General features: G+C 44.4%; 1 protein-coding gene across 2 annotated transcripts; it reads left to right on the top strand.

Moving 5' to 3' along the window:
* Nucleotides 1–751: 751 nt before the first annotated feature.
* Itpa (inosine triphosphatase) lies at nucleotides 752–12,993 on the top strand. Of its 2 annotated transcripts, XM_005320525.5 has the most exons (8): nucleotides 752–903; nucleotides 3,970–4,027; nucleotides 4,120–4,184; nucleotides 4,800–4,873; nucleotides 6,093–6,124; nucleotides 7,270–7,385; nucleotides 11,198–11,274; nucleotides 12,511–12,993. In XM_005320525.5, the coding sequence occupies exons 1-8, from the start codon at nucleotides 838–840 to the stop codon at nucleotides 12,650–12,652; spliced, it is 630 nt and encodes a 209-aa protein (XP_005320582.1). In that variant the 5' UTR covers nucleotides 752–837; the 3' UTR covers nucleotides 12,653–12,993. The 2 variants fall into 2 exon arrangements, with proteins under 2 accessions (XP_005320582.1, XP_077907624.1); XM_078051498.1 differs by lacking the exons at nucleotides 3,970–4,027; nucleotides 4,120–4,184 and having other exon boundaries at nucleotides 769–903.
* Nucleotides 12,994–14,616: the final 1,623 nt, after the last annotated feature.

Here is a 14,616-nt window from a genome sequence, read left to right as displayed (position 1 = left end):
CACCAATCAAAGCAGTGGTTCTCACTCTAATGAGCATCAGAATAACCTGAGGAATCCATTATCAACACAGACCAGCCAGACGCAGAGGTGCATGCCTGTAATCCTAGCCACTCTGGAGATTGAGACAGGAGGATACCTCTGTCTGCAGTGCAGTGGCCATGGAAAATGAATGATGGGTTTGAAAGGCTGGACAGATGAAAGAACCAGAGAGTCAAAATATTGAGTTCCCAACACTGCGAGATGGGGAAAAACAAAACAAAGCAAACAAAAAAACGGGCTTGCTTTAGGTTGCGCCAAGGTTAAGTTTACAGTAAGCATTTCTGAGATGGTCGGCAAAGAGGAACTCAAGGAGTGGGGCTGAAAGTAAGGTAAGGAAAAAGGGCTTGGGAGCCCTTGCCTAGGAGCCGGTTCTCTGGGACAGACTTGAGCCCACAGAGAGTGACAACCTCCCAGGGCACAGGGCTGCAGCTCATCAGCAGCCACATTGGTTCTTTGCTTTTCTTGGTGCCCGGGTCCGTGGTCCCTCAAACTCAGCACCCGAAGTTCCCGATAATTTGGGAACAAAAGGTGCCGCGCCATTCTTCTCCCGACTAGCGCCAGGCGTTCAGGCTGCTCATTTGGAAGAAGCTGTTCATCTATGCAAGGATTCCTGGCGCTCAGCGGCGGACACAGCATTTCTCCAACCCCGAAACAGGATGTACCCGCCACCGGAGGTATGCTTCCGGATCCCCAATTCGGCCGGAAACCGAGCCTCCCACTTCCGTCTCCAGCCGGAAGTATCTTTCGACTTCAGGCAAATGGGCTTCCGGGAGCGCTGAGCGGATACCGGGGCTCGTCATGGCAGCCTCCTTGACCGGGAAGAAGATCGTGTTTGTCACGGGGAACGCCAAGAAGCTGGAGGAGGTGCCAGGAGGGTGTGGGGAGCTGACCTGGAGATGGCTGGGAGTAGGGCTGAGATGGGGTTTCCAGGCGAGGGAAGCATGCAGAGGAGGCGTAGAGGGAGAACGAAGAGTTGGCCCCCTGGGAAGCGTGGGTCAGGACCTGACCGTCCGCAAGGCGTTGGGGGATCAGGACGGGACCGCGGCGGAGTGGGGGTTCCCTGAGAGTTGAAGGGATGAACGTTTTGACAGACCTAAGAGCTCGTCAGGTCAGGTGCTTCGGGGTCTGGAGGAGTGGCGAGGCCCTTAGCACAAGTCTCAAAGTTCTCCTCTTTTATCTAGACCCACACTGGAGCCCTGAGATCTCACTTGTATCTCTAAGACAAATCTAGATGCTGCTGCTGATTTGGAGGTGCAGGGATCCAGAGAGGGCGTGGATAGGGACTCAAACTGAGCAGGCCATGCCCCACTACGGTCCAGAAGCACTCTTAGCCAGTTTTGGCTTTTGTGAGATAGAATGAAACTTTTCCCCACCCATTATAAGAGTCATGGCTGACAACTAACAAAAGACAAGTTAGCGAAAAAGAATCATAAAATGTATTTAATCCAGATTTTATATACAACAGAGTCTTCAGAATGAAGATCCAAAGATAGGGAATTCTTCTCTCTCAACCCCTTTGGTGCTAAGAATCAAACCCAGGGCGGCCTTCAGCTTACTACTGGGCAAGCACTTTACCGCTAAGCTATACCCCCAGCCTGAAAGAGGCTTATTTTTATTCTTAGATTTGATGGAACATGGACAACTGTGTGGAAATGTGATTAGACAAAAAGGGTATAATCCTATGCTAATAGACTGAACAAAGCATGTTCTGATTCTTGGTCTCTGTGTGCAACATTTCTTAATTGTATAGGCAAGGACCCCCTCTGAATTGGAGGTTTTACCATCTACAGTCAGACAAGATAATTCAGAGAATTTCTTTATGGCCAGCTTCAGGACAGGAAGGCAGGGCAATATTAATATTTTTAGGCTTTCCAGCTCATTCTGAGTAGAAGGAGTTTTAATTTCTATGACCTACATTGGGAAGCATTTCTAGTTTCTCTGGCTTGCCTTGGGAGGAGAAAGGGGAGCTGGAGACAGAATAGAAAGCCAGAGACTTTGCTTTTTAAGTTTTTTAAAAATAACAATAATTATTATTATCATTATGAAGTACTGGGGATTTAACCCAGGGGTGCTCTAAATCTCCAATCCTTTTTATTTTGAGGCAGGGTATTACTAAGTTGTTCAGGCTGGCCTCAAACTTAGTTCTACCTGCCTCAATCTCCAGAGTCAGTGTGCCACCATGCTTGACTAGACTTTGCTTTTTGAGGCTTGCTTCTGAGGGACCAAGTTGCTACTTTGGGGTATTGTTTCTGAGTCCTAGCAGGATAGTGTGGGACATCTGCTTCACAGCACTATGAAACAGGAGTAAAAGAAGCAGTAGATCCAAAGTTTCTGTCTAAGCTAGTTGAGAGGTCTCTGGGGATTGACAGAACATCTTTGGCTACAAGTATCAGGCAAAGGTCTGGTAGGAATATGATGCTAAGGTATCCTAAAGGACTTAAGGATTAGCTCTCAAGGCTGACCTGTCCTTGTAGTTTCCTTTGCATATTCATCCCTACTTCTATTGGAGTCTTTCAGCTTTTTTTCCTACTGGTGGAGGGTACAATGAGACTTCTGCTAGACGTCAGCTGTGATTGGCAGGACTTGAGTCAAGGGTTTGCTCCTTCTTAGCCATGGCCAAGGAGATGAGGTCATGTGTGGGCAATTAGGATTACACTTACTAAATATGTCTGAGACAAATGAATGAGGGGCAGTAGAGGAACCTGCATTTCTCTGTAACATAGAGACTGATGGCACTTCTGTGTCAGGACAGGGTTGACATTCTTGGGAGCTAACACCCTGCTGAAGCCAGACCAGTCAGACAGTGCCATCCAGAATGGAGTTCATACAGACCTCAAGCCTCTGACTAAGAATATGGCCTTCTACATTTGAATAACATTTGAGGATGTAGCTTAGTGGTAGAGTGCTTGCCTAGTATGTGCAAGTCTTGGGTTTGACCACCAGCACAAAAACAAAAACAGTCTGGGGTTGGGAGTATAGCTCAGTGGTACAGCATTTACCTGGGCTTCACAAGGCCCTAGAGAAGATGACTTGAACTTCATCTAGAACAGAAGACTTTTCATCTCTTGAAACCCCATTGGCAAACTGATGAAGCCCATGGACTCCTTCTTATGAAAATGGTTTTAAGTGTACAAAAATACATAGGATTACAAAAGATCAACTATATTGAAGTACAGTTTTCAGAATATTAAAAATATTTGTGGTCTTGTTACATGTATTTTATTAATGCATTAAAGGATTCAATCTAGCAATGTGTGCAGTTTCCTTGATTTTAAAATCGCAAGGAGGCTGGGGATGTAGTTCAGTGGTAGAGAGCTTGCCTTACATGCATAAGATCCTGGGTTTGATCCCCAGCACCTCAAAAAAAAAAAAAAAAAAGATTGTAAAGACTTTTTTCTTCTTTTCCTGTAAATATTTTGAGGTACAGGCAAAATTATAATATGGTACAAAAACATCTGTGATTTTAATAGGTTTAAAAGTCACAGGAACTGATAACACTATTTTGGTTTGTTGTCTATATTTATGATATTAAAAGAGGACAAAATTTCAATTGGGAGCCTAGTGAGAATAAAGAAGGATATTTTTTTCCCATTCAGGTTCACAGGTCTCCTGAATTCTGGGTAATCCCAGACAGAGAATTCCTGGTATGAGAGGATGGGTAGGGTTTCCGAAAGGATTGAGAAGCAAAAAGGTAGGGTGATGAGTAGCACAAGCAGAGGCCTGAAATAGGAGGAGACAGAGGAGTGAGGAGATAGGGTGCTAATTTGCTGGAATTAGACCCTGAAGGTTGGGATGAGGCTCATGGACTTGACTTGGTAAGCTTTAGAGGAGTGATGCATGAGTTACTTGATAAGAAAGGTCAGTGACAGTTTAGGTACTAATGGGGAATTATTAGTAGATGGTGATAAATGTTCTTTCATTTTGGAACAGGTCATTCAGATCCTAGGAGATAAATTTCCATGCACTTTGGTGGCACAGAAAATTGACCGTATGTCTCTGTTTTGTTTTATTTTTAAAAGATGTTTCCATTTCTCTATCTTCTTTTGACCTGACTCTGTGTATGTCTGTTTCCCTAAAAAGTGCCAGAATACCAGGGAGAGCCGGATGAAATTTCCATACAGAAGTGTCAGGAGGCGGCCCGCCAGGTGCTTATCTTACATTTGTCCTGCTTGTCCCACACTCAGTCCTCTTTTGTAGCTTGTTGTGGTGGTTCCTGAGGTTGTACCTGCTGAGAACAGTTAGAGAACAATAGAGAGGACACAGTTCTGTTGTGATTTCAAAGAACTGCTCAGGCCCAGCTAGCTTTGGATCAGTAATTGTTGGCTTTGAAACACTTCCATTCTGTCTCAGCCTTAACTGCCTGGTATCCCCCAAGACTACCATAAAAACACACATTCCCTCTCTAACCACCCTCTTCTGATTCTCAGTATGTACATTTCAGCCCTATGTTCTCCCTATACACATCCATACCTGCACTTGCACATTTTTGCAAATTGAGAAATGTTATGAAGGGTTGAATTGCCTGGATGTGAATCCCAGCACTTCCATTGCTGTATCTGGAGCTAGCTTTACACTTGCCAATGGTTTGGTGTCTCTATCTCTAAAATGAAGATAAAGAGGGCAGGGCCTTGGGACTTTATCTTCTGCAGATCTCAACTGGCTGCTGGGTTGGCTTTAGCCTGAGTGCCCTGGAAATTCAGGGCAGGGATGGAGCCTACTGCTGGTTGTAGGTCTCAGGGATTTATGTCCTTGTGCTGTAGGTACAGGGGCCTGTCCTGGTGGAGGATACTTGTCTGTGCTTCAACGCCCTCGGAGGGCTACCTGGCCCGTATATGTAAGTGTTCCCACCAAACCCTTTCTAGGGCCCCAACCACAAAACCACTGAAACTGCCAAATGATTGGTTACTTGATATTGCAGGTCATTCACTGTCCAACATCAACACCAGTATTTCTCTTATCCTAAAGAAGGATTAGGGATAGAGAGGTGTGCCTTTCTTTTGTACAGTGTGAGAATGTGATTGTGTAAGTGGAGATGGGAAAGGGGAACCCACCCATTTCAGTGGTATGTTCATATATCAGTTTCAGGAAAAGAATAAGGAAGTTGAGATCTGAAAATTTATTTCTTTGAAACTACCCAGTGCCCTGGACTCCCTTAGAAGGTCTTTGTGTATCTCTAGGTACAATTACTCCAATTTGAAGATCCCTCCATGGGCTTAGGAACATAAGCACAGTTTTTAAAATTTATTTAGTTTTTAGTACTGGGAATTGAATTTAGGAGTACTTTCCCACTGAGTTAATTGTCAGCACCCTTTAATTTTTTCATTTTTTTTTTTATTTTGAGATGGTCTTAACAAGTTGCTAAGGGTCTCAGTGATTTGTTGAGGCTGTCCTTGAACTTACTATCTTCCTGCCTCAACCTCTTGAGTCATTGGGGTTATAGGCATATACCACCATGCATGGTGACATATATACATAGTTCTGTTGCTAGGTTTGAGGTATAAATGTCTTTAACATTTAGATGATCGTTTTGCTTGCCAAAGCAATAGTACCTGTATATATTTCTAGTCTATAGTATTATATTGCTCACATCCTCACTGGCTCTGAGGATTATGATTTTTTTAATATTTTGCACTTTGAGAAGTGTGGAATGTTATCCCATGCAGTCTTAGTTTTCATTTCTCTTGTTACCAATGAGGTTGAGGCCTTTGTTTGGTTATTGATTCTTCTGTGCATTGCCTGTTTGCCTCCAGGCAAAAATAGTTTTCCTATTAAATCATTCTCTCCCCCCCACCTCCCTCCATCTCCTCCCCACCCCCCCCTCTCTTTTTTGTTGTTAGTGGGGATTGAACCCAGGGCCTAATGTATTAAAGACATGCTGTACCACTGAGCTACACCCCCTGCCCCTAGATTATTTCTCTTAGTTTTGAGTTGAGACAGTTTTTATCATTTCCCTGTGGTTTTTCTTGAGCTCTGATCCCTGTAGGGCACAGCCCAGAGAGAGTGGCAGAAGATCCATCTGCTCCTGGTGTCTGACTCTTTTATTTCTTTTGCAGAAAATGGTTTCTGGAGAAGTTAAAGCCTGAAGGTACTGTCCTCATTGTTTATTCCCTTGGATCTGTTGGGAACTGAGAATCAGGGTAATTCAGGGGAGTGGTCCCCCACTAGTAAACAGGAATCCCAGGCTGTAGTCCCTGGCATTGAGCCTTTCCATCTCTATTTTCCTTTCTTTAAACTGCCACTCATTTGTTCCTGAGAGTAGTGAGATGTGGGGGGTGGTAGGTATTGTGAATTTGAGGGACAAAGGGGCTGTGGTTGATTTTGCATCTCAAGAGGGACTTGACCCTAGTGATTACATGCAGTTGCTTGTTTCAGCCAGGGCCTGGCTCATGGGTCGTAGGATCAGCCTGTCCTAGACCCCAGCAATCCATACTCTGTCACCCTCATGTGTAAACCAAATTGGTTCTTCTTCAAAAAACACTTTATACATGGAGCATTTCAAACATGGACAGTAGTAGAATAGAATAATAGACATATATTCAATTATTTGTCGATTTTTAAAGTATAGTAAAAATAATGAACTCGGTATCCCCATATCCAGCTTATCAGCACAAGGCCTATTTTGTCATATCTGTAACCTGCTCTAATTTTTTCTCAATCCAGTATTTAAAAGCAAATCCCCAACACCATAATATCTGTTAAGTTCTTCAGCCTTTATGTCTAAAAGATGAAAAAATTAAAAACATTAACCAACAAAAATTATGTGTGTGTGTGTGTGTATTTGTGTGTGTGTGTTGTGTACACATACACACATACATACTGGTGCGAGGGATTGAACCCAGGGCCTCAGCCATGCTGAACACACACTCTACTACTTGAGTTACACCTCAGTTAATTTCATAGTATTACCTAATTAGTTTGGAGATTTCCTTAGTTGTGACAAAAATGCCTTTACATGGTTCATTTTGCACTGGAAATCAAACAAGGTCCTACTGTATTGGTTGATTTTCTGACTTTGATAAAAGCCTTGGTCTCATTGTGCCAGAGGAAAGCGGATACCCAGAATCTTGATCTGGGTCTCAGCTCCCTTATGAGAGCTAGGATAAGCTTTGGCAGCCTCCCACCCAACCTAATCCAAACTTGAGGAACTCTTTCCTTCTCACTCTTGGTGGTCTTTGGCAGGTGGGACTGGGCAGCACAGATGCACTGAGCCCTCATAGTATCTACACACAGGTCTCTATCAGCTTCTGGCCGGCTTTGAGGACAAGTCAGCCTATGCACTCTGCACCTTCGCGCTCAGCACTGGGGAACCCAGCGAGCCAGTGCACCTGTTCAGGGGCCGAACCTCAGTAAGTACCCACTCAGATGCCATTCTCCTATGGGCCACCAGAGGGCGTTGCGACCTGAGTGGACATCCAAGGTCTTTTGCTGGACCTTCCTGGAAGGGTATGTGGTATCCAGAGTTAGTTATCAGTGCCTTGTATGAGACACCCTTGAGCACTATCCCCAAACCTCTGTGGTCGCTGAAGCTACTAGTTCAGGGAAACAAAATGATTAACAACTCCTGAGGCCTTGTACACCCAAATCTCTGCAGTTTGTACCCTATAAGAAACAATTGTACAAATTAAAGGTTACTGCTCCTGAAGCTACATCTATAGCCCAGACTTCTCTACGGCCAAATCTTCTTATCCATCTGCCAAGGCTAATGCCCACCTTGAGTGTCTCACAGCCTTTCTGACTTCATGTTTGCATAGAATTCCTTTTATTCTCCCTCCCTCTCTCAATACTAGGGTTTGAACCTTAGGAGAGTTCAAGTGAAATACATTCATTGTATGCAGTGCTAGGCAAGCACTCCACCACCAAGCAAAACCCTAGCTCAGAATTTTAATTCTTCACCTTAACTTATTCCTTTCCCAGCTGCCTGCCATTTAACACTTTACACCTACCTGTCTGACTCAGGCTTAGCTGCTTTTCTCAAGGTCTACACTTCTATCACAGCTGGTCAACTGCCCCCAGACCCTGTCCATTCTTTCCCTATGACAGGACTGTGCCTTCCAGCACATCACTCTGCTCAGTTTCTCCTGCCAGGATAAAATCCAGACATTTTTCTGGGAATTGTTCAGATATTTTTCTTTACCCTGCTTGGTTTTAAAAAATAATTGGTAGTGGTGGTGGGGAATACCAGGGATTGAACTCAGGGTTACTTGACTACTGAGCCTCATCCCCCATCCCTATTTTGTGTGGAATCCAGGGCCCATGTGCCAGGCAAGTACTCCACTGCTGAGCTACATCCCCAGCCCCTTTTTTGTTTTGTTTTGTTTTGTTTTGTTTTGTTTTAGTTTTATTTTGAGACAAAGTTTCATTAGGTTGTCCAGGCTGATATGGAACTTGTGATCCTCCTTCCTCTGCTTCTGGGTGAAGCTGGGATTCTAGGCATGTGCCATCACAGCTGGTTTTATTTATTTTTTGTGGCATTGGGGATTAAGTCTAGGGCCTCGTGCATGCTATGCAAGTATGCAAGTGCTCTACCATTAAGCTACATTCTTGGTTCAAAACCATTTTTAAGTGTACATTACAATAGCATTAAATATATTCATATGTATAACATATCTCCAGAACTTTTTTATTTGGTTCTGGGGATTGAATCCAGGAGTGCTTTACCAGTGAGCCCTGAGCCACATCCCTAGCCCTCTCCCTCTTTTTTTTCCTTAACCGTTTTTTTTTAAATATTTATTTTTTAGAAGTAGTTGGGCACAATACATTTATTTATCTATTTTTTTATGTGGTGCTAAGGATCCAACCTATGGCCTTGCACGTGCTAGACGAGTGCTCTACTGGTGAGCTACAACCCCAGCCCTTTTTCCTTAATGAACTCTGTATCCCCATATCCAGCTTATCAGCACAAGGCCTATTTTGTGATATCTGTAACCTGCTCTAATTTTTTCTCAGTCCAGTATTTTTATTGAGACAGAATCTTGCTAAATTGCTTAGGCCTCACTAAATTGCTGAGACTGGCCTCAAACTCACAATCCTTTGCCTTGGCCTCCTAAATCACTGAGATTACAGGCATTTGCCACCATGCCTGTCACAACTTCATTTTAAAAAAATCTGAAACTACCCATTGAATAACTCCCTTTAACTCCTGTCCTCCAGCCCCTAGCATCTACCATTCTACTTACTGCTTCTAAAGAGTTTAACTACTTTAGATACCTCTGTAAATAGAGTCATACAATATTTGTCTTTTTATGATTGGCTTATTTCACTTAGCATAAAGTGTTCAAGGTTCATTCATTAGCATGACAGAACTTCTGTGATTTGAAGACTAAAAAATATTCCATCGTATACATAGACTACATTTTCTTTATTGACCTACCTGTCAATGACCTTTGGATTACTTCCACCTCTCGGCTATTGTAAAATAATGCTACAGTGACACAACATCACTTCAAGAACCTGTTGATGGGACCTGTGTCACTGCAGACCTCACCATTCCCTGTTTCTGGCTTTAGCTGCTTCTTGCATTTGTTGCCTGGCAGCCCCCACCTCCCCTGAGTAGGCTTGTTTCTTCGTCTTGTTCTGTTTTTACCTTGTACTCCTTATCCACATTTGCAAACCAGACACGCATTGTTCACAGTGGCAAGTTAACCACATTATTCTTTCCGCAACTCAGATGTGCTGAGTTTCAGAGACTTTGTGCCAGCTATGTTTGACACCTGGAATGTTCTTGCTGCAACCCTGTATATGGCTAAAGGGTCCCTTCCTCACTATGTCTTTCCCTGAGCTCCCCATCCATGTCACTCCATCCTGTTGTTCTGGAACTCAACACCCTGTTGATCCCCTTTAAGGTACTTTGCATTTGTTAATCACTGATTAATTTACTGGTGTCATGCCTGTTTGATATTCACTATAGGCAGGAAGGATATGTTTGCTGTGACCCCAGTGCTAAGAACTCTGCCTGGTCTACTGTAGGTGCTCAGAAAACATGTGTTGCAGGAGTGAGGCTCAGAATGGTACACTAAGTGGCCTAATCACACAGCTCCCCACTAGCAGAAATTAGAATTTGCCTTTGGCTCTGCATAACTTGGCATTTATGTGGCTTATCCCTATCATCCACCATTGCCTTTTTTTGTTTTGGTTTGTTTGTTTTGTGATGCTAGGGATTGAACCTGGAACCTCTTGCATTCTAGGTAAGTGCTCTACCACTGAACTGCATCCCTAGCTCTGTTTTGAAAAGATTTTCTTTTTTTTTTTTTTTACTTTGATGGCAAAATGACATTTCGACATTGGATTATAATTTGTTCTCTTTGTAACATTTTCATGTTGGAATTTGACTATTATAGCCAGTATTACTTAAGCTCCTGGATGTGTTTGGCCACTGCTGAATACTTTCTTTTTCTTTTTTTTTTTTTAAATTTTTTGGTGTAGATGGACACAACACAATGAATTTTATTTTTATGTGGTGCTGAGGATCAAACCTGGGTCCTGCCCGTTCTAGGTGAGCGCTCCACCGCTGAGCCACAATCCCAGACCAATACTTTCTATTAGGGTGTTTACCTGCTAGAGCCTCTCTTGTTTTCTTTTTCTTCTTTTGTTTTTTTTGTTGTTGGTGGTTGTTGCTGCTGCTTTTTTTGGTTTTGTTTTACTAAGGATAAAACTTCAGGTCTCATGGTTGCTAGGTAAGCATTCTAGCACTGAGCTACATCACTGGCTTTTAACTTCCTCTTAGGAGAAAATGTTTTCTATTAGTTTTTTAGGTTGAGTCATTTTTCTTCAATGAAGTCACAGTTTATCAAAAGTGTAGAGAGGAAAATGTTGGCCCCAGAGGTGTTAGTGGACCAATTGAATACATGGTTACTCCCTGTATTCCCTGATTTGCATTTTATTTAGATTTTCAACAAACATTTATAAGCACCTTAGTTCCCTTGAATTACATATTTTTTAATATTTTAACACCTTTTTATTTTATTTATGTGGTGCTGAGGATTGAACCCAGGACCTCATATGCGCGAGACAAGTGCTCTACCACTGAGCCCCAGCCCCTTGAATTACATTTTGAGTGAACCGGGTTTAATCACATGCATTAACTAACCAAATTCAAACTGCCTCCTAGTGCATCTCCTCCATGGACAGTTATACACCTGTGCTCTCTTTTCTGTGGCAGGGCCAAATTGTGGTGCCCCGAGGCTGCCGGGACTTTGGCTGGGACCCCTGCTTTCAGCCTGATGGATATGAGCAGACGTAAGGAGCCCATTTTTTCCCTGGGATGTGGGGTTGGGTGGGCACCCTGCCCAAGTGCAGTCATGCGGATATGGGCGGGGCACGTTCTGAGAGTGCTATTCCAGCTGTAGGCAGCTCTGCTGGGGTAGACACAAGGAATCTGGTGACACAGCCCATAGCAGGGCGGAGCTGGGTATCCTGAGCTCTCAGGCTCCAGCTTGAGCTGCTGTGCTACTGCTGGCTTTCCTTCTCTGGCCTTGGCTTATCAAAATATTTAAATGTAACAGTTTTGTGGAGTAATTTTGACTCTCCAGTCTGGGTTGGAAAAATTATTCAAATAATACTATATATTCTCAGTATTTCACACTACCTCCCCTCCCCATATTTATGTGGCACACATTGGTCAATATTGGAATCAGTCTTTCTAGGCTGGATAGGCCCTAGGGAGCTTGGCCTGAGGCTTCACAGAAGCCACACAGGGCTAAGGACATTGTGAAGCCGCACTGTCCAAGAATGCTCTGGGGCAGCAGATGTTCTGTATCTGCACTGTCTGGTTGGATAGCTATTAGCCGTATTCGGCTGTGGAGCACTTGAAATGCAGTTAGACTGAAGAATTGTATTTATTTTTTATGGTGCTAGGAATTAAATCCAGTCTTGTGCATGCTAGGCAAGTGCTCTACCACTGAGCTACACCCTGAGTGCCTGGATTTATTTGTGTTCAGTTGTGTTAAACTTACATAGCCACATGTGGCTAATGGTTACTGTGTTGGATAACAAAGGTCTGAAGCCCACCAGTCGGGTGTGGATTCTCACCTCCCTGGATTCTTGGCATGGAGCATGGGCCTGTAGCCCGCATCTGTTTGGGATCCTCCCCTGCAACTTACTCAGGGCATTAGAGGGGACTGCTGTGTTTGCTCTGTCAGGCTCTGCTGCTTCCTGTCAACAGATGACAAAGCTGATCAAACATGCAGCTTATCCACTTCTCCCCAGATTCCCTTAAGTTTTAGCCACACTGGAACAAATTTAACATCCATCATGTTCATTAATATCAACAGAGGAATTTAAAACTCCATTTTTTTTTTTTTAATTAATAGACTGCCAGGAGTTGGTGGCTCCTGTCCCACTTTGTGTATGTGTGGGGGGCTGCTTCTTGAGCTTTGGACTCTGTGATTTGGGGGTAAGATGAGGTGGAATGGAGCTAGGCATCCTCTGGGGTCTAGGCTCCCTGTTCTCTGAGCAGCTACTGTTACCCCTTAGGTATGCAGAGATGCCCAAGGCCAAGAAGAACGTCATCTCTCATCGCTTCCGGGCCCTGCTGGAGTTGCAAAAGTATTTTGGCAGCATGACTCCTCCTGAGGCTGGAGGAGACCACTCAGGCCAGGGATCTGGGGAGGGCTAGCCTAAACCTGCACCATTAGGCAGGCACCCCTGGAAGTACTTCCTTCAGGGTTTCCCCTTGCTGGGGGTGTCAAGGCAATCTCCCTATCCTGGTCTGGAAGAGCAGCTAACTGCTTAGAGAAATTCTGAGCAAGTTGATGCCAGTCTCTTGCCCTTAGGCCATCTGGGATTCAGGGATCTCTAGGCCTAGGATCCTGAGAGGTCTTTAGGTGCTAAAACTGGCCTTGGCAGGATTGAGGGTTTGGGAAAGAAACAAACAGTCTTCAATGTTCTTAAAATGTGGGAAATAAAAATTCTGGAAAGTACTTGTTTCCAAAATAAACTAGATACATCTGCTTTGAACCCTGCCAGGCTGATGTCTTCTGAGTCCCCTTGGGGGTGGTGAGACAAGGACATCGCTGTCAAGGATATTTGCCTACCCTTTGCTGGCTTGCATGTTACATCTTCTCTGCTTGTGTTCTCTCAAGTCATGAATTATGAGCTGGCCATTCCTTACAGGATGTGTGTTATCTACCCACCTACCAGTCGATGCTACTGCCAGCTGGCCTCTATGGTCTTTGCTGGATTGTGGGGTGGGCAGTGGGGAACTTTCAGGATATTTACTTTATACTATTGTACATTTGAGCAGTTGAGATGTTGGCTTGATTGTAATACCTAGTTATTTTTCTGGTGGGGAAGGGATGGAATCTTTGACCCCAGCTGGGGTGATATGTCATATGCCAGTTTTACCTGGGGTCTAGAGGTCCATCAGGAGAACTGCCTCAGACCCTCACTGTGCCCTGGTGAAGCCATTCCCAGGGAGGGACTTAGGGGGTGTCAGGTGGCTGCCTTGCATTTCCTGGAGGCCTTTTTCTGATAAGGAAGGGTATACAACCCCAAGGATGTTAAAAAAAAAAAAACAAAAAAACAGGTCAGGGCAGAAAGCAGGTTGGGGCGGTACTCCTCAGTCCTAGTAGACCATTCCCAGGGTAAGTTTTGTGCTCCCAGGCAGCTCTGGAAAGCCTCTACTCCAGCATATGTTCTTCAGTCCTGGCAAGGTGACCCAGGGCTGGGCTCAGTCGTTGAGAACATTGTCTTCCCCTGACCTGGGGCAGTGCTTCACTTCCCTCTTGCCTGCCATACCTAGCTGGGTAGTTTACCCAGGAAGTATCAGCACCTCACCTATCCTCCTGGGTGGTCTCAGTGGGAAGGTGATGTCTGCCAAGGTCTTAAGTATGCAATGCTAGAGATCTGCCTGTCCCTTGCCTGTGATTCTGGATATGATCCTACCTACAGGGAGCACCCAGGCTACTGAGGAAGGGACCTCCAAAGTAGAATCACACACCACATGTATATAGTAGATACATGGAATTTGGGGCAGGACACCCTGGTATTTGCTGATTGGCTTCTTCAGAGTTCTGTCCTGGGTGCACACTATGCTTTGTTTGCTTTATCTTTAGCTACCCATCCCCATATAGGACTATGGAGAATATACTTGTACCTAAGCCCATCACCACCACCCTGGAGCAGAATTATACTGGACTCCATGCCCTGCATTCAACCCAATTTGGCCTTTAACAACTCACAAATGTAAAGTAGCATCTCTTTTGGTTTGCATTTCTTTGATTACCAAGGGTTTTATTGGTTTTGTTTGTTTTGCAGTGCTAGGAACAGAACACAGGGCCTTGACTGTTCTAGGCAAGCACTCTGCCACTGAGCTAGACTCCCAGCCCTACCAAAGGGTTTGAACATCTTTGCCATTCCTATTTTCTTTTTGGGCTACTTCTGTCCTGTTGGGGTGTTTTTTCTTATTGGACTGCAGGAATTCTTCACAGTCACTGAAATCCAAAATACTTTCATCCTTGGGGACATTCGTTGAGCCAGAATCCTGCAAGGTAATGTGAGGGAAGTCTGGGAGCCAGGTGTTCATGTGCCACAGCTGCTGCCCCCAGGTCCACAGAGAGGCTCTGCCTGAGCCTCAGATCC

Source organism: Ictidomys tridecemlineatus, chromosome 5 (assembly GCF_052094955.1).
Source record: "Ictidomys tridecemlineatus isolate mIctTri1 chromosome 5, mIctTri1.hap1, whole genome shotgun sequence".
Lineage (NCBI taxonomy): Eukaryota > Metazoa > Chordata > Mammalia > Rodentia > Sciuridae > Ictidomys > Ictidomys tridecemlineatus.
This window is presented reverse-complemented; position numbering and strand designations above follow the sequence as displayed.

What these genes read in the sequence shown, in the direction of transcription:
- Itpa (XM_005320525.5), top strand. Translation starts at nt 838, where the DNA reads ATGGCAGCCTCCTTGACCGGGAAGAAGATCGTGTTTGTCACGGGGAAC. An exon ending in GTCAGGAGGCGGCCCGCCAG is followed by an intron (nt 4,185 to 4,799) that starts GTGCTTATCTTA and finishes CTTGTGCTGTAG; the next exon opens with GTACAGGGGCCTGTCCTGGT. An exon ending in CCTGATGGATATGAGCAGAC is followed by an intron (nt 11,275 to 12,510) that starts GTAAGGAGCCCA and finishes GTTACCCCTTAG; the next exon opens with GTATGCAGAGATGCCCAAGG.